Below are 21,011 nucleotides of genomic sequence, written 5' to 3'. Positions count from 1 at the left end.
TCAAGGGAGATGATGAAAGAAAGCTCTCACGATGGAGTCGGAAACCAAATCCGTAAACCTACCTCTTGATGCATTTGGTTCGCAAGAATCCCAGTCGATGGGTAATCGACAGCTCTATCGAATTAATGAGTCGACAAGCGACGCCCAGGAGCTCCTGGAACGGCCAGATCTCCAGGATGAGGATATTCTCGATTTTCTTCGTGGCCAAGACAAGGAGACTCGAGCAAATTCGAAATCAGCTGCGTCTAAGGCTTACGAGAGTCAGATCCAGTCCTATCGGACGCGAAGATTGGAAATTCACAATCTATCCCAAAAACTTGCCAATGGCGAAGCCCGAATTGACGAAGATGAACGTTTGGTGAGTGTTAGTGATCAACCCGTGGGGCCTCCTCGGCAAGATCTTCCACCGCCTCCGCCACCCCGCGATATGAATGCACCAATAGATCCACAGCATCCAATTGCAAACGACAATGACGATGCGGACCGACAGTGGTTGGAACAAGAAGAAAGAAATGCGGCTGCGGCTATTGCGCGAGCCATTATTCGCTATCGTGAACAAGGTGTGGCGGTAGAAGACTTGCTCCTCGTACCCGTTCAGATTGGAGGAGGCCACCAAGAACGGGCTCGACTTACCGTCCGACGTATTTGTCTTGCCGTCGTGGCCGTTGCGACGGCTTTCTTTTGTATCATGATGCAATCTTTGCCATTATTCCAGGGAAAAGGCGCACCCACAAACGATGTTCTGGACTTGCCTCTAATGAAAGAACTCCTTCATTTACGACTGTTACTGCCTCACGAAAATTCTTGTCCAAATTTGTACCGCGATTCCAACTTGTCCTGGAAGCAACGCTTGTGGATGAAATGGTGGGGCAAACGAGATGTGATGGACTGTTCCGACGGTGTCCTCCATATTCCGGCACAGCACGTCGTTGTTGATGCGTTCTTACAGACCCAGTCGTCCGAAGAAGTGTCTCTCTTGGAACCTTACATTGTTAATGGATTCCAAAAGTTTTGGTCACTGGAATGTCGCCCACCGTCGCCTGGTGCATGGGCAGCACTTTCGGCCTGTTTGGATATTCACGTTTCCAATCACAACGAAAACGTGTCGTTTCAACAAGGACGCACGACAATGCTTTCGAGGAGTACACGACAACATCATATCGGATCGGGACATTAGTGAAGTCATGCGAATGGGGAGCGACTTGATTCAACGGGGAAACGATCACTTTGATATACATTATGATACCGATTATCTCAAGCAAAGACTGCCTAATATCTTGGCAAAAGTTCGTGCATTGCTCTTCGCCACGTACAGCGTTCGTGACCGTATCAACCCGCTGGCCTTTCGGGTGAATGCGGTAGGTCCGATGGACGGTACCTCCGTTCCATTGTTTGGGGAATACCCCACAAACCACTTGGCACGCCTACTGAATCGATCAAATTATCTGACTTATATGGAAAAGTCAATTCATCGTAATGAGATTGCCCAGTATTCGCTACCATGGCCCTTTCGGATTGAGCCAAAGCGGGAAACGTGCAATTTGCTGGCGGATTCCGAAGCCGATCCTCGTTTTGCAATTCATACGTCAGTGTTCTTGTCCGAGGGAGCCGGAGAGGATTACCGTGGCGGCGTCGCTCTTTATGTCGACAGCGATGTTTCGAACACCAAGCCGCGTCACAAAATTCGAAATGGTGTATCTTTTGATGGATCACGTGGTCGTGTAGTTGTCTCCACTGGTGGACTAGAGAATCGACGGTGTCGCTTGCCAGTCCGTGCAGGCATTCGAGCAGCTTTACAGATCTGGTGGGGCGTCAACAATTCCGAGGGGATGTTGAACATCTGAGACACTGACATAGTCTAGACGCACATACTAACTAGCAAAAATGCTGTTGTACAATTTATAAGTTACCAAGTTTGTGTCGCAGCTTCTCTTGTTCGGAGGGCTGGGTTTACTTTCAAAGGTGTGCGACTCCACGAGACAAGAAAAACCACTGTCACAGTCAACCAAAGTCCGGGCGACGTTTGATGAACAGTTACAGTTACGGTTAATGTATTCTGAATCTCAGAGAATCTCTTTAGCCGACGTTCCGCTTTTCTTGAATGTCGCATACTGAACACAACCACGTTTTGCCATATTCCGGGACTGACAAGGCGATAATTATTCGCATGCTTCATAGATTTCCTTTATAAGTAAAATTTGCCTTTCATAGAAGTCGGCAGAAGCTATGACCTCATATGTTAAGTGCAATGAAAATGATCTGCTTCAACAACATCAACACTTGCCGTAGGCTGGCATTTGGTTGTTCTTTGACATGGCGGTGTCAAACGATTTAAAGCAACGACTGAAGCTCACAGTTTGATTGGCAACTCAGTAAGCAAGCCGAGTCATCCATGCCGGGAGAGTGTTTCATTGGCAGAGACCAGTTGACTCAGGTCGTGGCAAACGCCGTGAAATCGGCTCGAGGCCCTTCGATCGCCATGAAAAAAGGTCCAACCATTGTTCTGATTACCGCCGTATTGCACCTCCTCCCAAAATGATTTTTGATCGAATGTTTGATTTGGAACCATCGAAAGAAGCTGGCGGTGTTCCGCGAAGCGTGGTGCGACTTCCTGCTGCCATCGAGACAACTCCCAACGACTCGCGGTCACAGCATTCGATGCCGGAAGCAAGGCCCCATCGTTCCCTCCGCATCCCGCTACCGTCTTCTTACGTATCGAGGACTCAATCCGAACTCCAGCTTGCCTTGGAGCAAGAAGAAGCGGAACATCGTGACGCGGCCATGTTCTATCGATTAGTGAACGGCATCAAAGTGCGTCAGTCATCACAATATCCCCCCTCGCCGAATGTAGAGGCTCCGCACAATGACAGTATTGCGAGTATTATACGAACGAGAATGTCGGATCTGGCAGTCATTCCGGCTCCAACTCCTCCAGAACAATTGCCCTTTCATCTGCACTGGCAACAGTGTTCACGCCCGAATACTTTGTGTTGGGATAGCACAGCTATATCCCCTACAGTGGCTGATCCGGCGGACGAATGGTCTATCACCGGATATGAAGCATCGACCGAGCCGTTAGAAGCACTGCAGTCTTCGCCGGCAGAGATGGAGAGCTTACAGTTAGAAGAGGACGAAGGAGTGTTTTCATTGGACTTGTGACGCATAACGGGCAGCGAAATAGCCTTGATCGTAAACGAGGAAGGATCAACCGACAAATAGATTTACTGTTGCCTAACTCACAGTCAAACACCCAGGGTGACGCAATTTTGACCAATTCGGCTATACAACTGGTAAACCATAAGCTATCAAACTACTAAACAAAGTGGCTATGCTTTTATTCTTTCGGTCACTACTTACTGTAAATACTCTTGCGAACACACGAAGACTGATAGATTCATTTGTACAGCTGGCCTGATATACATGGTGTCATGACTATGAATTGTATAATGTGGGGCTCCGCTTCATTTGCTCAATGTAAGAATGCTTTGTGGCTTCGCCTTCTTCCCTTTGATACAGTCTAAGCACCTCTGCCTGGAAGAGCTGTCGCCGTTAGCTGTCAGTCGGTATTTAAGACATTGTCCTTACAGGGATACAATGCAAGTGTAAGAACAGCTCGCTCGCTTCAGCACTGGCCATCCATCACCTCAGATGCGATGCGTGTCAGGTACGTTTAGACCAAAATCGAGCGATACAGCAAACGAGCGGTATTCTTGCAATCCTCACCTACACCATCGCGCATTACCTCATCGGCTAATCTGTACTCCCTTTGCAACTCAAGTACCGGCACTTTGGTCAAGATAAATGTAGGTGTACAATATCAACCCCTTCTCTCAGTAGCAATTTGAAACATTATTTAGTCATCGATAAAAGCTATGTTCCGAAGAATGCCAACTTCCTTGGGGTCCAACTCGAGTGTGCTCTTCAAAGTGGATTCTTCCGAAAGCCGTACAGCCCCATGGAATCTCGACAGCAAGCCTTTTCCCGGTGATGATGGTGTCAATTCTTTTCCTTTCAAGCGACGTTGAACCATGTCAACCAAAGCAGGAAGTTGCGTCGTAAGTCCTTCATCTTCTTCGTAGATTTCTTTTGCGACAATCCAAAGTTTACGTGCTTGATCTGGCTTCCCTCTGGCAATGTTTAGGTCGCCGAGTAAGACAATTCCCAAAGCATAGTCGAAGTTCTCGCTCGAGTCTTCGCGTTCGTCCTCGGCACAGGCTTCATAAATTCGAACAAACTCATTGAGGCAAACAATCGCTTCGTCGACGTTTCTCAAGAGATAGTTTATGTAACCGAGGCTTCGACACGCGTTGCCGTACTTGGCGCTATCCTTTCCATAGGCCCCGAGCCGTATTTCGCGTGCTTTCAAATAGCAAAGCAAAGCCTCTTCATCACGTTCCAGAGAAACCATTGCGTGGCCTGAAGCGAGGTAGACACTGCCGAGAAGATCGCTTTCGTTGCCCAGCACTTCCTTTCCTTTCTCGTAAAGGCTTACGGCATTGGCAGGTTCCCCTTGTAGGCGATACAGGTTTCCGATCTCTAGCAAAGTCTGGCCAGTTTCCCTGTTGCATTCTAATTTGTTTCTGGTCTCGAGCGCGTCGACCAGAAATCCCTCTGATTCTTCCAAGCGACCCAATTTGCGCAGTATAACCCCCATACTGTATTGCGATTCCGCTAACAATACGTCATCGAAATTCATCCTCCGAATCCTCAAAGCCTCCGAAAAGTAGTCCTCTGCTTTATCAAGATTATTTTGAGACGCAACCAAGTCTCCAAGCCTGTGAAGGGCCTTCGCAATATCTGGATGATCCTTTTCACGACCACGTTCAAGCACGAGCTTGCATTCGGTGAAGTTGTCCATCGCAAGGTCAAAAAGTCCTAAACAATCGTATACTTCACCAATAGAGTACAGCGCGCCCGCAATCCTTTCGATCTCGCTTCCTGCAATTCTCTCGCAGACTTCGTGAACTTTTCTGAATATCTTTAAAGATTGATCATAGTCATCAAGAGACATATACACACTACCAATCAATTTCAGCGTGTCAAGGACTTGTACACACTCGCCCAGCTTCAAGACGCGAATCTTCAAGGATTCCTCAAGGTATGTCAGACCTTCGCTCGTCTTCTCTTGGTCGAGCGAACAGTTGCCAAGATCAAAAAGTGCGGCGGAACGCTCGATGGACAAAGGCCGACTGTCTGTCAGTGACAAACTTTCATACAGAATTCCAATAGCCTCGGCAGTTTCTCCACTGTCTTGATATACACGAGCAATGGATCGCAGGTAATACGCTGACTGGTCCATTAATAGGATAGGGAGCTTCTGAATCGATTTATGGGCATCCTTGAGAAATTTTAAACCTCCCTGAGTATTGCCTTGGAGAAAGCGTAATTTTCCAGTGACAAGTAAGCGATCAAGCGAATCCGAGGACGTTTCGAGCGCATCGAAAGTGACAATTGCATTCTCGAACATTTCCTTTGCAACCGTCAGTTGGCGTGTTTCCATCAACAAATCCCCTAAAGTACTGTATGCGGCGGCTCGATTCTTGCTGAACTCGCCAATCTCTACTTTCCAATTCAAGCTGTCATGAAGAGTAGCCCTTGCTAGCTCCAGGTCACCCATCGAGAAAAGCAGACGTCCTTTCTTGTACAGAGCTGTCCCCAGTTCAATCCGGCTTCGTGGCAAACTCCCCATCAACACCTCGATCAGTTCGTCGAGACATTCAAGTGCTGGTTTGTACTCGCAGTCCGCAACCCAAATGTCTGCCATTAACTGAAGCGTTTCGGTAAAAAGCACATGAATGCCAGGGCAATCGTTCATAGCTTTCCTGCAAGCTTTGATTTTCTTTGAAGCTTGCTCAATTTCCCCACTGGCGAGAAGTGTCCAACTAGCTCCGTACAGGATGCTGGCACAAAGTGGTTGTGAATGGGGTAGCAGTCTTTGAGCTCTGTCGAACTGCATTAAAGCCTCTTCAAAAAAACCCGTTTCTGCCAGAGCGAAGGCAACTTGAAATAGGGCACTTGATACGTCTATAATCGTACTGTTGTTGGGACTTTGATCTCCCATGGCTGTAGCCTCCACCAATGCTGACAATCTGGCGAAAACGGGCGATGCGATGATCACTGCTGACCCAGTCTCATCATCTGCTTCGATGGCTCGTTGCAATCTGACACAATCTTTCACGTGAATTTCAATTGCCTCGTCCCAACCTAAAGCATCGATTCTGGCGTGGAAGAAGTTTTCGTCCACAAGAATAGTTTCACCAACCGTGAACAGTTTTGCTCGAAACATGTGATCTGGGAGCTTATCAATTGCGTAAGCCATACTATCATCGTCTGTTGGATCGCCGCTCTGGATCCGGTGCACAAAATACGATGTCACAAATGCGCGGTTCCACTCTTCAGCTATGTCCTCGAACGCTTCTGAGACTCCGAAGTTCATTTCTTCGGCCAGGTGCACGGCAAGTCGTGAGTATAAGTTGTGATGAGCCTCCACCCAGGCTGTATTTTGGTAGTCGATTACGGATACAATTCCCAAATGGGTTAGCCCTTCGGCAATCAGCCATGCATGTTTCTGGATCTCAATCGGTAGGGGTTCGCCTTCAAGGCCTAGTTCGGCAACCGCCTGGGGCTTATTCTGCATCAGCTGGTTCCAAAGTAGTAAAACAGAATCCAAGGGGACACGATCTGGAAAGACAACCACCATTGCTGCCAAGCACAGTATAAACAATGACGATGATCCTTGGCCATCGTTCCGTGCTGGCGATAGCATTTGGCTAAGAATGCCGAACAGAATCTGATAGTTTCCGACATATTTAGAAGCCGCGACCGATGTCAGCATTGAGATTCTATTGACATCAATCACTAGCTCTTCCATAGCTTTTGGGAGTCCTGCCGTTACCTGCTTCAAGTGGTACCATCGCGCGGTTGTTCTGACAGTTAGCGGATGACAGTTGCATTTGCGAACAATTGCCTTCATTTCGTCGGTGCAACCTAAAATATGAGCAGGCGGGAGATCGGCTTCGGCTAAGAATAGCTCAATTGCTTCCTCCTCACTCATTGGGTCCAATTCTACGGTCCAATCTACTCCAGCCAGGTTGGGATCCGGCGTCGTAACAATAATTGACTGTCGGTCGTTGAAGCGAAAATTCTTTATTTGGCTGGCATTTTGTACATCGTCCAGAATCAGCAGAATGTTTTCGTCTACATTTAGCAAAATTTCCGACATTTGCGCCCGAGCTTCTTCCATATATTCTTTTTCGCGCAGTTGACGTAGTGCCGGCTCTTCGAATCGCGTCACGTACTCTGGCCAAGATGGCGCTACGCCCAATTGATCGCACAAATTGCTCAGGAGTTTGGCGTACGCCGTGTAGGTCACATCACGCTGATCCATCGGCAACCACAGTACCCGAAAAACTCTCAAAATTGAAGGATGTGATGCCACAAGTGCTGCCAAGGTTGTTTTGCCCGTTCCTTCCAGTTCGGATCGAATGGCAACGCAAACGTCCGTCTCATCTTTGAGTCGATCCAAAAGTTGATTGACGCAGTCGTAACGCGGCAACGGTGTATTGCGTATTCGCTTTAGATGGCCTCGGACGGCAGCAGGGGCCTTTTCGGAGTCGAGTATTTGTCGATTGTCTTCGAACGAGCAGGCACCGAGCAGTCCTTTCGAACTGGGTACCCAAGAGAGGGATACCAAGACTCGGTAAGCTTTGCGGCGAAAGTTAACCTTTGGAACATCTGCGGGTATCCGTTGCATGAGTCGCACCCAGAACCTTGTGATTTGCTCGGATGGCTGCCAGCCGTTGCCGTAGGATAGGAGCACCTCCAGTAACGTGACGAATCGGCATTCGGTCGAGTTGTCGCGTTGTGAATTCTCGGCGGTATGTGATAACAGCGAAATCAGCGTTTTCAAATGGCGGAACTCGAGGGACTGTATGGCTGAAAACTGGACAAATGCTTCCCGCAGTGACTTAAGGTATTCCAGAAAGACTTCGTGTTTCTTCAACACTGCCATGAGCTTCTTCCAGGAAGCCAATACTTCGAGTTTCGACGTCGGAGGTCGAAATACAGGTTTCCCGTTCTTGATGTTCAAATCCCGCACAGATAGTCCTGTTACCAGAGCGATCTCAGCCAGTTTTTTGTCCGCTTCAAGTGCATTGATCTCAACTCGATAGTCAGACTCGACCAGACGGTCTAGCTCAGCCAACAGGCCCATACTGCCAAGAGACGTTCTTTCAAGGCGAACGACGAGAGATCGGCTTCCGCGTATTCTTTTTGCAACCAATCGGCCCGGTCGTTCTTTCCTTGCTACTTTGACAAGTGTAATCTACGTGACATGAAACGAGGAGAAGCAAGGCTCTTGTTCCGCGCCAGGGAAGATGGATGGTGTAACCTTTTTGTATCCTTCCTTTGTTCCATAATTCGAGGACGAGATGGGGACAAAGTAATGGAGTCTCGAAAATCGACGAAACTATGTGTTTTGTGACCGCAAGGTCATTCAAGAGTCATATTCTACTTAATATGACGTCATAGAGGACTCAATCTTCCGCGAGTCAAATAGGTATTCAGATCCGGGTTTCACATTGAATACGTTTTTCGGTACTACGATGTACAGACGGTGGTGTGGTCTCCAAATATTGGCAGGTCCCCGAAAACGCAAAACATGTCGGGTATTGCTTCACATTGACAAAACGTGATTATTTCTCTGGAGAGTAGTCCTCTTCACTCGAACCTGCGACTTTGTTAGCTTGGGTTACCCCTCCTCCTTCTTTTCATCTCACAAGTTTTCACCATGAGCTTTTTTGGAGGCGGTCAGCAACAGCAACAAGGTCCCGATCCAGTTTTTGCGGCCAAGACGGAAATGGAAATGTACACTGTGAGTAAAGCACGGCGCCTCCACACACTATTGTGTGGCGCACCATTGAAGCGCTTTCCATTACTATACGGCTGACAGTATCGATCCCGTCTTTGCTTTCAAAGGATCTTTTCAACAAAATTGCGTCTTCATGCTTCAGTAAATGTGCGTCGCGGAAGCACCGCGAGCCTGATCTTTCTCTGGGAGAAATGTCCTGTACCGATCGATGCGTGGCCAAATACCTGGAATCCCAACAGCGAGTGGGAGAAATACTCCAAAAGGCCAACGAAGCACAAATGGCACAGCAACAAAGCATGGCAGAAATGCAGCAGTCCATGGGCGGGCGTTGAAGCAACCCGAGCGCTGAGACTTTGTAGACTCGGTATATATTTTCGAGTAGACACATACTTTTGCCAACCACTACAATTCCGTTACGAATAGATTAGCACGCCAGAAATTCCATAGAGATAGGATGAAATGTAGCAAAAATTGATGTATTTTCAAAACGAAATGTATTTGGGGTTGGCCCGCCAGCTGACCCATTTCCAGCTTGGCAGTCGGCCCTGGAACAGCACACCAACGCGAGCCATCACCGCCGCAATGCTCATCGCGATGAAATCCCACACTGGAGTAAATACAGGCCGTATCCATCGCTGTCCCGGAAAGAAGGATGCCACAGAGTGAAATAGGGAACGCGCAAAGAGTGCCAAAATCAAATAGAGTGGTACGGCTACACAGACGCCATAGGGTTTGCTCCGGCGTGAAGCTTGCAACGTTGTCGCGAATCTCAAAACGGTTTCTGGGTAAGCTGCACGCCGTTTGGTTCTCTGCAGACTCGGTTTCGCTCGGTCTTTGCTCAGCTTCCGAAGCGCATCTTGTAGGCACAAGTTGGCATCAGGCATTCCGTCTTTCAATCGACCCTGAGCCGGGAAAGGCGAAAGATCTTCGCCAGCCCACCGCACCGCCAACGTGTAATGGAAGGGCTCCTCGATTTCATGCTCCCCTGCTTCAGAACTTTTGTCGTCTTTGGAAGAGGTTTTGGAATCGAACAATGCTGCAGACACCGCCAAAGCAGCAACGTCATCTCGGCCCACTCTCGATGGTGATGGGAGTCGACCACTGGGACAGACTTGTAAGGAAGTTGTCTGGACGTCGCGATCTTCGTCTACCAAATCTCCAGGTCGTAGCACAACTGTCTCTATCAATGAGCTGGCCTCCAATAAGCGCTCCGCCATGTCTTGATACCGAAAGACCATTGAATGCATCGTGTTGGTCACTAGCGGGACAAAACTCCAAGGCTGTGACGCTAAGCATAAGTCGGAAATCCGAATGAATCGAATGCGTGGTACCGACTCCTTTTCTTTTGTAGAGGCTTGGGTGTCATCGCTATCACTAACGGTCAAGGCGGCTTCCCTGCGTAGCTGTTCCCGCTCCGCGTAGTTTAGGGCCTTTCTCGTGCTCGCGAAATTGACGTAGTACGGGTGTCGGGCATCCTTGCACCAACGACTGACATCCTTGCGCAGTAGGCGTAGTATGGGTCGTTCCAAAATATCTGTCCACAGATTCGTTGGACGCACCGATCCAACACAACTTATGATAGCAGTGCATCCCTTCACCGCTTCTTGCAAGGCTTCGTTCACTTGCACACCCTCCGAAATTTGATCGCGATCGTCATAGTTCTCCATTGAATTTCTGTAGAACGAGGCGGCCGACTTTGCCCGTTTTCTCCAAGATGTTTCCTCTTCATCCTCGTACCCTGGAAGTTCCTCCGGAGGTACCAAATCGGCTTCCACGATTTGAAGGTTGGGACCCCGTGATTCCCCCTTTCCTCCCGGACGGGTTTTACTTCTTTTGGCTACCAGGATATCATCATACAATACACGACATGCCTAGAGTAACAGTAGAAAACATAGTTCGAATCCAGGTCAATAAAATGCGGTAAGACATCCGTAGGTACTCCACTCGAACAACGCGAACCGTCGGGGTCGGGCCTCGTTCACACACTTTCGCAGGCATCAGACGTACCTTATCGTAGTCTCTTACAAAGGCCACCACAGTCATGTCAACATTAGATTCGAGTAGTTGTTGGACGACGAGTCTTCCCACTTTTCCGGATGCCCCCAGTACAACAATTTTGGGTTTGCTCGGTACAATGGGCGGTCCCACAACTTCTGTGCGAGAGAGCGTGGGTCGATCTGTACTCAATCGGCGAGAAATTTCGTCGTTGGGGACCAATCTATCGCCTTGGACATCATCGTCATCGCGAAAGCGATCGCCGTACGATCGGTGGACGCGTGCCGGTCGATCCGTGCGTTTCTGCCGGGGCGGTAGGGAGGAGTGGAAACGCAAGGACGAGGTGGACGAGGTTAACAGGATCGCCGAGTCCGCGGTCAAACCTTGCGCCGCGTAGATCGCTGGGTCAAGGAACGCCGCGACCAAGAGAAAGAAGATTGCCGCCTGTTTGGGCGTTGGTAGTTTCAGGATTCGACGCATATTGCCATTTCTTGTGCGACACAGGTAAAAACCTTCCCAACAATGAACTATAGAATCAGGTTCTGGTTGGGTTGTGTCCGTGATTTGTGACTTGCGTGTTGCATGATTTTGCATTGTTTTCAGGGTTCAGGGTTCGGTGTCTGACAGTGGACGCCTGTCGTCGAGGATGGGTCAGAATTCAAAATCCAATCTTTTGAAAAACGGCTTATTTTGAATCGTAAAACGTGATCTACACAAACTGTTTAAAATAAAAGAGACGGCCAACTCTTCGTCACTCCATTTCAGCGACTTCTGCACGGTTCGCTGCTTCCGTTCTTCGTTGTTTTCCCCGCATGCAGCAAGTTTCATGCGTGGGTTACCGGTGGGTGGCGAAGAATCCTGGATGTCAAGCTATCTGTATTGGCACCTTATATCTCTCTCATGCCTTTTTCTTCTATTCTCTAGAGTAGTGACGTTGTCAAAAAGCGTGATGGGATGACATTGAGGACTCTGTGGGCTATTTGGACACTTTCTACCGAAGAGAGTATCTTTTGACTCGTCACTGTCACAGAAGGAAAAGACAACCAAATGAATGTATGTTGTTCGTGCACGCGTAAGAAATCGTCATTTGTGGGAGTGTGCGTGCAAAAGTGCGTGTGAAGGGTGGGGTGGTAAACAACGGCGTGATGCGGATCGAGTGTATGCGAGAAAGTGTGTGGGTGTACGTTGGGATATCTTTCCCACTTTTGCTCGTTCCATGACTGTTTAACTTCTCCTAAGCGTTGGCATGCGAGGACTCATGTTTTTCCCATGCATCCTCGAACGCTGCACGTAGGTAACTCTAACTGCCGTGAAGAAGGCCTTTCCGGACGCCTTAACGAACGCGGAACTCGTCGCCATGGTCAGCAAGCGACTTTCCCAGTTTGGATACCACAAGTACAACACGCTCTTGGCCACTTCCTTGTGTAGTGACGAAGTGACGCGTCCGCTGGAACAAGACTTCGGCGAAGTGTACGGCAAGCACTTTACCATGGGCGGTTTGGCCGGTTTTCCGTTCGGTGGGTTGACGGGATTCGGTGCCATGGCTGGCCACATTCCGGACGGCGGCTCGTGTTTATTGATTTACGGGTCGCACGTCGGAGTGAGTTGGGAAGGAAAGTGGGGAACGGTGGCTCGACGGGGTCGAGAAAAGGGTGGAGCGTGTTGTGGAAGTGCCGTGGCGGCGGCGCAGGCCGTGACGCAGGCCTATCAAGCCACTCTCGACGAGTCGTCATCATCGTCGTCGTCCAGCGCTACTAGTACGCCGGTCTACCGTTACAGCAACGACCCTTTGGACGCGCAACAAGGGTACGTGCGGGATATGCTGCGTCCGTACGCGGCGACTTTATCGGAAGCGGAGGACGTGATGGTGACGTTACCGGTATCCGTGTACGACGCCCAACAAAAGCTGGTGACGCGTATTCTGGACGAAGGCAGCAACCACATTGACGGGGATGGGCAGATCGCCGTGGTGGGTGGCATTCAAATCAACACTCCGAAGGAAATGTCGGATTTCTTCGTGGTCCGTCGGTTTTGTATTCGTGACAGTTCGGGCAATATGGTGGAGAATTTCATGCCGCTCACGGCAGGTAGGGAATGAGGAAGAAAGAAAATGTTGTATATAAGTAGGTAGCGTCCACGGGCATGCAAGGGAACGGAGGCTCACTCACAGTCAATGAGAACAATATGCTTGTGATCGTGTGGTCGTCGTTTGGATCGGCCCGGTTGGGTTGACTGTGATGTATAGATAGGTATCAAAATACACTGTAGGTAAAATTGGTATATTGGTATAGCCGAGTCACTGCCAACCAGGACGTGTAGTTTTGCCGTTCGTGTTGGGTAGAGAATAGTTGTTCGTGAATTAGATCAAGTCGGAGAATGAGAGCGAAGGGGAAGGATGAATTGACGTCAACGTCACGAATCACTTTTTCCCGGGAAAGGGGCTTGGATACCGATGACGTCAGTTCTGGCGATGAGTGACGTACGCGCACGGATGTCCCCCCGGACCTCTGATCTGGTATCGCCGGCCGGTACTCGGGCTGCGCTGGCCCGACGTGTCGTTGGGTACGGCAAGTAGAGAAAGGTAGATAAGTGTACTGTCAGTACGGTATGTAGCGGCAAATTAGGGAGAGTAGTAAGTAGTAGTCGTAGATGTAGGTAGTAGTAGTAGTAATGGCGACGGAGCGAGCGACGAAACACAACAGTGCCCAGATCCAGCCCGCCCCTCAACACTGAAAGCCCGACGCGTACCACAGAGATTGCGCCGTCTGAGAGAGGGAAGCTTTGGACAACGAGTTTTCTCCCGTGTCGTGCGTGATATATAGTTTGGTTCGTTGGGGTATTGTATATCTGTGCTCTCGAGTGTCCTTGGTGTCACTTATTCACACATACACATCGTATTTTATCGTAGTCTACGGCGTTCACAATGAGGATTTGCATGCGCAGTCAGAGTTACTCGTCGCTCGTGGTGGCTAGTATGGTAGTGTGTACGGCGGCGTTCCAGACGTCCGTCGTTTCGGTCCGCCGTCATTCGCCGCTGTCTTCGACGATTGACGGTGTGGATCGGAGCGAAGCGGTAGCCAAGTTGGAACGCGCCGCGGAGCTATCGGACTTTCTCGCGCAAGCCTACGAAGACAAGGTCAAGGCCATCGAGACGGTGGAGAAGCAGAATCAAGCCGAGATCGACGCCTTGAAAGCGCAGATCGAATCGCTCCAGTCGCAGTCCAGCGGAGCAGCGTCCAAGCCCAGCGCTCCGCCCAAGATCACCGGAGATCTCGCCAAACTATCCAACGATGACTTGAAGAAGAAACTTCAGGAGTACGAAGAGTTCATGGCCAAAACTATGGCCGATGCCGATCCCTCCATCAAGGCCGCGATACAGAAGAAGCAAGCCGAAGCCGCACAACAGCAGCAACAACAACAACAACAGTCGTCCACCACTACCACAGCGACTGCTGGAGCGACTACCAGTGGCACTGGTGGTGTCTTGGGTACCGAGGATCTGCTTTCGGTGGGTGCCGTTTCGGCACTCACCGCCGTCGCGACTTCGGTCATTCTCGACAACACGCGTCGCCAGAGTTTTGGTAGTATCGTGGCCGGTGTCAGTGCGCCTCTCGTCGCCGGAAATTCGGCACCCGAACCCACAGAAACTCCAGCTCCAGCTCCCGCAACCGTCGCTCCCCCGGCACCCGTGGTGGTCGATTTGTCCCAGTTTGAGGTACGTACTGTGGCGCAGTTGCGTGACTTTCCCTGTGTTACTTTTACTGTTGTTGTTGGTCCTACCCGACAAAAGTAGCGTACGGTAGTAACGGTAAAACGGAATGGACGTATCTGGACTCACCCCGCCGGTTGCTCTGTCTCTTGTTACGCCACAGACCACCATGGCCAAAGTACAACAAGCCTTTCCCGGAGCCGCCACCAACGACCAGCTCGTGGCCAAGACCAAAAGTGCACTCTCTCGATTTGGATTCGGTTCCAATTCACTAGTCGCTACTTCCTTTTGCAGCGACGAAGTCAACCGTCCCCTCGAGACAGACTTTGCCAAGGAATTCAAGGACACCTTCAGTCTCGGAGGCCTCGCCGGGTTCCCCTTTTCGGGAGTCACCGGGTTCGGTGCCATGGCCAAACACATACCCGACGGTGGCTCCTGCCTCGTCGTCTACGGACCCCACGTCGGAGTCGATCTAGACGGCAACGTCGGAACCGTCAACCGACGAGGCCGCGAAAAGGGAGGAACTTGCTGCGGCAGCGCCGTCGCCGCCGCCGGGTACATCAGCAAAGTTTTCAATGGCGAAGCCGATCCGGCTCCCGCCGTCCCGGAAAGTTCCATGGACGCCCAACAACTCTACGTCGGAAACATGCTCCTGCCCTACGCCGAACGCATCGGTAACGCCCAGGACGCCATGGTCGAACTACCCTACGCTACCTACGAACCCCTCGACGATCTTATGCAGAAGATTGTGGCCAAGGGATGCGGCAAGGTCGGCGGCGACGGTAAAATTGCCCTGCTCGGAGGCTTGCAAATTAATACCCCTGCCGGGTGCCCCGACTACTTTTTGCCCTTGCGCTTCGAAGTCCGGGACAATCAAAACAACGTTCTGGACAATCTACTGTACGAAAAGCGAGCGTTGTTCTAACTGTGAGCAAACGAGCCCAGTGTGTTTATCGTTTACGATTGGACCGCCCTTGGTCCATAGTCCGTAGTTCCCGGCGCGTGGGATGGGCGATTGACGACTCTGGATGGTCCCCTCGCTCAATCCCACGGCCGGAGTATAACAGTTCCCTCTATTTCACTCGTAGTGTGCTTTGCTAGAGTAGTCCCCCTTGGAACCCCATTTAGATATATGTATTTATGCTAGACAAGCATGTTTGTTCGTAGTCGCCTTGAGGTCGAGGTTTTTCCGTATTGGAGCCAACGGTGTCCGTGGGTAGTATAGTGCCCCAAACATCCGACGGGATGACGAGAGACGGATATCATTGGAGGTTCGTCGCGGGACGGTCGGATCTGATCTTCCAAGTACGATTTACAAGGAACGAGAGTGAAACGAACGCTAAAAATCTCTCCTATTGTTGCTCCACCGATTCGATACGGACGGCTCGAATGACGTGGGAAAACGGCAGAGACAAACTATAACTATAAATAATGAAAACTGATGTGTATACCCCTTCAACCTGTTCTATAAATCCTAAACACCGACTGCGTGTTGGCGCACTGAACCACCTGCTCTATGTTGATGATGTCCATTGAGACACTCGTCAGTAAACGTACACATTGTACTGTGCTGAAGATGATGTCAGCCTGACGTTAAGATATGCAGCAACGACTCCAAGCTGTTCTCTTTTTTTGGGCTTCCAAGAGAGGTATGCCACTCACTGTCATCTTCCCATTTCCTGTGTATCCGCTTCCGATCCGCCACCGACCGAACTCTTACAAACAAAGATTCATTGAACCTTTCAAAGGACCTCGGTGCCGACATGGAAGAGGCTATGGAAACAGGCGACATTTTCCTCGGCACTGTCGTCGCTGTCTTGACAATTGTCGGGATCAGTGTAACCATTAACCTGTTGAAGTTCTTGTGGAGATCGTTCGCCGCTCAGGTAGGTTCAACGATCTATCCCTGAATAGTCCGGTACCGACGGCACTTTCTCACATCTTCTATTCCAATGAATTTTGTACAGCCCACAACGGCCAAGATCCGTCAGGTCTTCCCGGGTGCCCAGACGAACGATCAGCTCGTCGAAACGATCAGATCCAGTCTCGAAAAGTTCGGATTCGGAGAAAACTCCCTCATTGCTACCTCCTTGTGTTGCGACGAAGTCAACCGTCCCCTCGATAAGGCTCTGTCGGAGACCTACGGTAGCTACTTCTCCATGGGAGGTCTCGCTGGCTTCCCCTTTGGAGGTCTGACCTCCTTCGGAGCCATGGCTGCGCACATCCCCGACGGGGGCTCTTGCGTTGTGGTGTACGGGCCTCACGTTGGTGTGGACTCCAAGGGTAACGTGGGTACCGTTGAGCGCCGCGGACGTCAGAAGGGCGGATCTTGCTGTGGATCCGGTGTTGCCGCGGCTGGCTTTGTGAAGTCTTGCCTTGCGGGTGACGCCAAGCCCCCCGGCGCCCCCTCGGACCCCCTGGACGCGCAGCAGACGTTCGTGAACTCTATGCTCCTTCCCCATGGAGCCCGTCTGAACTCCGCAGAAGAGCCCATGGTCGAGCTTCCGTACGCTTTGTTTGACGCCCAGGACGAGTTCATGCGCAAGATCATCGAGAAAGGATCCGGTAACGTGGCAGGAAACGGTCGCATTGCTCTGTTGGGAGGAATCCAGATCAACACCCCCGCCGACCAGCCCGACTACTTTTTACCACTGCGCTTTGACGTCCTGTCGAACAAGGGCGAGACTATTGAGAAGATTATTGATTCTCCCTCGCGCGTTACCGCTACAAAGATCTCCAGTGTGTTCCCCAACGCGGTACCGAACGAAAAGCTCCTCGCCAAGATCAACAGCACACTGGGCTGCTATGGGTACGGCAAGAACTCTCTGGTTGCTACCTCGCTGTGCTGTGACGAAGTCAACCGTCCTTTGGAAGATGACCTCAAGGCCGCATTCGGCGAAAACTTCAACATGGGCGGACTCGCCGGCTTTGCGTTTGGAGGTGTCACCAGTTTCGGTGCCATGGCAGCGCATATTCCGGACAGTGGCTCGTGTTTGGTGGTATACGGGCCGCACGTAGGTGTCGACTCGAACGGCAAGGTGGGAACGGTCGAACGACGTGGACGGGCGAAGGGCGGGTCTTGCTGTGGATCTGGTGTCGCCGCGTCAATGTACGTCAGATCGGTGCGTAATGGCGGGGAAGAAGCTGCTCCGCCTACGGATCCACTCGACGCGCAACAAAGCTATGTTGGCACTATGCTACTCCCGTATGGTGAACGCTTGGAAAATGCGGAAGACCCTATGGTGGAACTTCCATATGCTCTTTTTGACGCACAGGACGAGCTAATGCAGAAGATTGTTGCCAAAGGCTGCTCGAACGTTGCTGGCAACGGCAAGATTGCTCTTTTGGGAGGAATTCAAATCAATACGCCTAAAGGCATGGCAGATTACTTTTTGCCCCTTCGTTTCGATATTCGCGACAACCGCGACGTTACCATTGAAGATTTCCTGGTAGAGACTGGTACCTAGACCTCACATTTTCCTGGCTATGACGCAGGCCAATCGCTATGCATGGAGATGCCATTCTCCTCCATCTTACCGGCATCGCGCTCTCCTTTGACGAAATGTTTTTTACCTCTTCACGAGACCTTACGAGGGTAACCGTACTCTATACGCATTGTGGCAATATAACTTTAACTAAGACGCTTGCTGTTAGTGCACCAAATATTGTACAAATTTGAATATTCGCACAATACCACCTACCTACCAGGGACCTGTCCACAATCACAGGCTTTCGATCAAGCACCCTTTTGGAAAAAGAGGAACTCCTGGATGAGGGCTATACCCGGATCAAAAATCGTCGACGTCGTTGGCGGAAAACGGATTCTTAATCTTGGTGGCATGGATGGGATCAAGGAAAGTGATTTGAGTCCGTGTGCGTCAGAGCTACGTATGCCCGACTTGAACATGCCTAAGTGCGCGAGGTCGACGTCTGTGCAATCTATATCAATCGTTCGAAATTCTAGTACCGCCATGGTCACGGGAGAGAAGCTTCCGAAAGGTTGTCTTTTCAAGAGCATTGGTTGCGTCTCCCGAGCCGTCCGCTTTTCAATTTGCTAACCGAGGAGTCTCGCATATCCTGATTAGTATGAAATGCACTGGAGACTCGGACAGGAACAGTGGGTTTTCATTTGTCCTTTTAGTGGTGCGAAATTGATATGTGATGCAGAGCTTTCCGTTTACATTAAGTATCTAATCGGAGTCTCGTACGTTCGTGTCTGTGGAGAATCCCTGCTCTCTAGATTTCGAGCACTTCGTGGCATTTGTGACGTCAAACCCAGCCAACCAACGGCCTGCGAAATTTCTGGATGAGGTGGCAGAATATTGCTGTCGTGGTACCACAGTTTGCCGTTGAAGTATCGATGAATATGTACTATTTCTGTTATACCAACATTGTAAAACGAAGTAAACGTCAGCTTTTGATTTGCGAGTATCCGACGCATGACGTAGATCAATAAAACCGTGGTGGCAACGCACTGCAAAACGATCTACGGGGAAACTTGAGGCGAACGAAAACGAGCAATTTCCTTTTCTCACAAAATTGATATTCGCTTCTTCGAAAAAAGACTCAAACAACTTTTGTTAATCGCTAGCAAAACGCAAAAACATATTACAGCATGTTCAAGAAAAAGCAACCCGTTATCGCTGAGCCCGACACGATGAATGGCGACATCTTTCTGAGCATTGCTGTTGCCTTCCTCGCTATCATCGCCGTTAACGTCGTGATCAAGCTTGTCCAGTATCTGAAGCGAACTTTTGCCAGCAAGGTACTTAAAACGATTATGCTGCCACCATCATTGCTTGCTCTTCCTCTTCTCACATCTTTCTCTCGTGTGTAGCCTACAACGGCCAAGATCCGTCAGGTCTTCCCGGGTGCCCAGACGAACGATCAGCTCGTCGAAACGATCAGATCCAGTCTCGAAAAGTTCGGATTCGGAGAAAACTCCCTCATTGCTACCTCCTTGTGTTGCGACGAAGTCAACCGTCCCCTCGATAAGGCTCTGTCGGAGACCTACGGTAGCTACTTCTCCATGGGAGGTCTCGCTGGCTTCCCCTTTGGAGGTCTGACCTCCTTCGGAGCCATGGCTGCGCACATCCCCGACGGGGGCTCTTGCGTTGTGGTGTACGGGCCTCACGTTGGTGTGGACTCCAAGGGTAACGTGGGTACCGTTGAGCGCCGCGGACGTCAGAAGGGCGGATCTTGCTGTGGATCCGGTGTTGCCGCGGCTGGCTTTGTGAAGTCTTGCCTTGCGGGTGACGCCAAGCCCCCCGGCGCCCCCTCGGACCCCCTGGACGCGCAGCAGACGTTCGTGAACTCTATGCTCCTTCCCCATGGAGCCCGTCTGAACTCCGCAGAAGAGCCCATGGTCGAGCTTCCGTACGCTTTGTTTGACGCCCAGGACGAGTTCATGCGCAAGATCATCGAGAAAGGATCCGGTAACGTGGCAGGAAACGGTCGCATTGCTCTGTTGGGAGGAATCCAGATCAACACCCCCGCCGACCAGCCCGACTACTTTTTACCACTGCGCTTTGACGTCCTGTCGAACAAGGGCGAGACTATTGAGAAGATTATTGATGCTCCCTCGCGCGTTACCGCTACAAAGATCTCCAGTGTGTTCCCCAACGCGGTACCGAACGAAAAGCTCCTCGCCAAGATCAACAGCACACTGGGCTGCTATGGGTACGGCAAGAACTCTCTTGTTGCTACCTCGCTGTGCTGTGACGAAGTCAACCGTCCTTTGGAAGATGACCTCAAGGCCGCATTCGGCGAAAACTTCAACATGGGCGGACTCGCCGGCTTTGCGTTTGGAGGTGTCACCAGTTTCGGTGCCATGGCAGCGCATATTCCGGACAGTGGCTCGTGTTTGGTGGTGTACGGGCCGCACGTAGGTGTCGACTCGAACGGCAAGGTTGGAACGGTCGAACGACGTGGACGGGCCAAGGGCGGGTCTTGCTGTGGATCTGGTGTCGCCGCATCGATGTATGTTAACGCTGTACGAAATGGCGGTGAAGAAGCTGCTCCGCCTACGGATCCGCTCGACGCGCAACAAAGCTATGTTGGCAATATGCTGCTCCCGTACGGTGAACGCTTGGAAAATGCTGAAGACCCGATGGTGGAACTTCCGTACGCTCTTTTTGACGCACAGGACGAGCTAATGCAGAAGATTGTTGCCAAAGGCTGCTCGAACGTTGCGGGCAACGGCAAGATTGCTCTCTTGGGAGGAATTCAAATCAACACCCCCGAAGGTATGGCAGATTACTTTTTGCCCCTTCGTTTCGATATCCGCGACAACCGCGGAGTTGTTTTTGATGATTTCATGGCCTAAACAGATCTGGTTCATATCTGCTACTATATTCCACTTGTTGCATGACCTCAACTAACTATCATATGGGGCACAGCCGGAATTTTGTATTTAATTTCATTCACTTCCCTTCCTCA

General features: G+C 50.6%; 9 protein-coding genes across 9 annotated transcripts; 7 read left to right on the top strand and 2 right to left on the bottom strand.

Moving 5' to 3' along the window:
- Window positions 1–12: 12 nt before the first annotated feature.
- On the top strand, window positions 13–1,844 carry PHATRDRAFT_43238 (predicted protein; the record flags this gene model as incomplete). Its single annotated transcript, XM_002177475.1, has 2 exons — window positions 13–1,102; window positions 1,260–1,844. The coding sequence occupies exons 1-2, from the start codon at window positions 32–34 to the stop codon at window positions 1,842–1,844; spliced, it is 1,656 nt and encodes a 551-aa protein (XP_002177511.1). The 5' UTR covers window positions 13–31.
- Window positions 1,845–2,365: 521 nt separating this feature from the next.
- PHATRDRAFT_43237 (predicted protein) lies at window positions 2,366–3,336 on the top strand. Its single transcript, XM_002177474.1, has one exon. The coding sequence runs from the start codon at window positions 2,536–2,538 to the stop codon at window positions 3,157–3,159; it is 624 nt and encodes a 207-aa protein (XP_002177510.1). The 5' UTR covers window positions 2,366–2,535; the 3' UTR covers window positions 3,160–3,336.
- Window positions 3,337–3,853: 517 nt separating this feature from the next.
- On the bottom strand, window positions 3,854–8,385 carry PHATRDRAFT_43236 (predicted protein; the record flags this gene model as incomplete). The annotated part of the gene is made up of 1 exon (XM_002176938.1): window positions 3,854–8,385. Exon 1 carries the CDS (start codon window positions 8,210–8,212, stop codon window positions 3,854–3,856), a length of 4,359 nt encoding a protein of 1,452 aa, XP_002176974.1. The 5' UTR covers window positions 8,213–8,385.
- A 403-nt stretch (window positions 8,386–8,788) lies between these two features.
- Window positions 8,789–9,144, top strand: PHATRDRAFT_8363 (predicted protein; the record flags this gene model as incomplete). Its single annotated transcript, XM_002177473.1, has 2 exons — window positions 8,789–8,872; window positions 8,977–9,144. Coding segments are annotated over 2 exons (252 nt in total), but the record flags the coding sequence as incomplete, so codon positions are not given.
- A 119-nt stretch (window positions 9,145–9,263) lies between these two features.
- On the bottom strand, window positions 9,264–11,379 carry PHATRDRAFT_43235 (predicted protein). The gene is made up of 2 exons (XM_002176937.1): window positions 10,877–11,379; window positions 9,264–10,740 (listed from the first exon to the last, which is right to left on the bottom strand). Exons 1-2 carry the CDS (start codon window positions 11,342–11,344, stop codon window positions 9,352–9,354), a joined length of 1,857 nt encoding a protein of 618 aa, XP_002176973.1. The 5' UTR covers window positions 11,345–11,379; the 3' UTR covers window positions 9,264–9,351.
- A 754-nt stretch (window positions 11,380–12,133) lies between these two features.
- PHATRDRAFT_43234 (predicted protein) lies at window positions 12,134–13,151 on the top strand (the record flags this gene model as incomplete). Its single annotated transcript, XM_002177472.1, has 2 exons — window positions 12,134–12,154; window positions 12,180–13,151. 2 exons carry the CDS (start codon window positions 12,134–12,136, stop codon window positions 12,960–12,962), a joined length of 804 nt encoding a protein of 267 aa, XP_002177508.1. The 3' UTR covers window positions 12,963–13,151.
- Window positions 13,152–13,630: 479 nt separating this feature from the next.
- Window positions 13,631–15,677, top strand: PHATRDRAFT_43233 (predicted protein). Its single transcript, XM_002177471.1, has 3 exons — window positions 13,631–13,690; window positions 13,773–14,579; window positions 14,737–15,677. Exons 2-3 carry the CDS (start codon window positions 13,788–13,790, stop codon window positions 15,496–15,498), a joined length of 1,554 nt encoding a protein of 517 aa, XP_002177507.1. The 5' UTR covers window positions 13,631–13,690; window positions 13,773–13,787; the 3' UTR covers window positions 15,499–15,677.
- A 496-nt stretch (window positions 15,678–16,173) lies between these two features.
- On the top strand, window positions 16,174–18,230 carry PHATRDRAFT_43232 (predicted protein; the record flags this gene model as incomplete). Its single annotated transcript, XM_002177470.1, has 3 exons — window positions 16,174–16,222; window positions 16,302–16,459; window positions 16,541–18,230. The coding sequence occupies 3 exons, from the start codon at window positions 16,174–16,176 to the stop codon at window positions 18,038–18,040; spliced, it is 1,707 nt and encodes a 568-aa protein (XP_002177506.1). The 3' UTR covers window positions 18,041–18,230.
- A 958-nt stretch (window positions 18,231–19,188) lies between these two features.
- On the top strand, window positions 19,189–20,898 carry PHATRDRAFT_32401 (predicted protein; the record flags this gene model as incomplete). The annotated part of the gene is made up of 2 exons (XM_002177469.1): window positions 19,189–19,338; window positions 19,411–20,898. The coding sequence occupies 2 exons, from the start codon at window positions 19,189–19,191 to the stop codon at window positions 20,896–20,898; spliced, it is 1,638 nt and encodes a 545-aa protein (XP_002177505.1).
- Between the last annotated feature and the right edge of the window lie 113 nt (window positions 20,899–21,011).

This window comes from Phaeodactylum tricornutum, chromosome 1, assembly GCF_000150955.2.
Source record: "Phaeodactylum tricornutum CCAP 1055/1 chromosome 1, whole genome shotgun sequence".
Lineage (NCBI taxonomy): Eukaryota > Bacillariophyta > Bacillariophyceae > Surirellales > Neidiaceae > Phaeodactylum > Phaeodactylum tricornutum.
This window is presented reverse-complemented; position numbering and strand designations above follow the sequence as displayed.

Bases quoted from the DNA above. Each gene is read 5' to 3' on its own strand.
- PHATRDRAFT_43235 (XM_002176937.1), bottom strand. From the start codon at position 11,344: ATGCGTCGAATCCTGAAACTACCAACGCCCAAACAGGCGGCAATCTTC. The intron at 10,741-10,876 runs GTACGTCTGATG...CTGTTACTCTAG, and splicing joins TTGTAAGAGACTACGATAAG to GCATGTCGTGTATTGTATGA.
- PHATRDRAFT_43237 (XM_002177474.1), top strand. From the start codon at position 2,536: ATGATTTTTGATCGAATGTTTGATTTGGAACCATCGAAAGAAGCTGGC.
- PHATRDRAFT_43233 (XM_002177471.1), top strand. From the start codon at position 13,788: ATGAGGATTTGCATGCGCAGTCAGAGTTACTCGTCGCTCGTGGTGGCT. The intron at 14,580-14,736 runs GTACGTACTGTG...GTTACGCCACAG, and splicing joins TCGATTTGTCCCAGTTTGAG to ACCACCATGGCCAAAGTACA.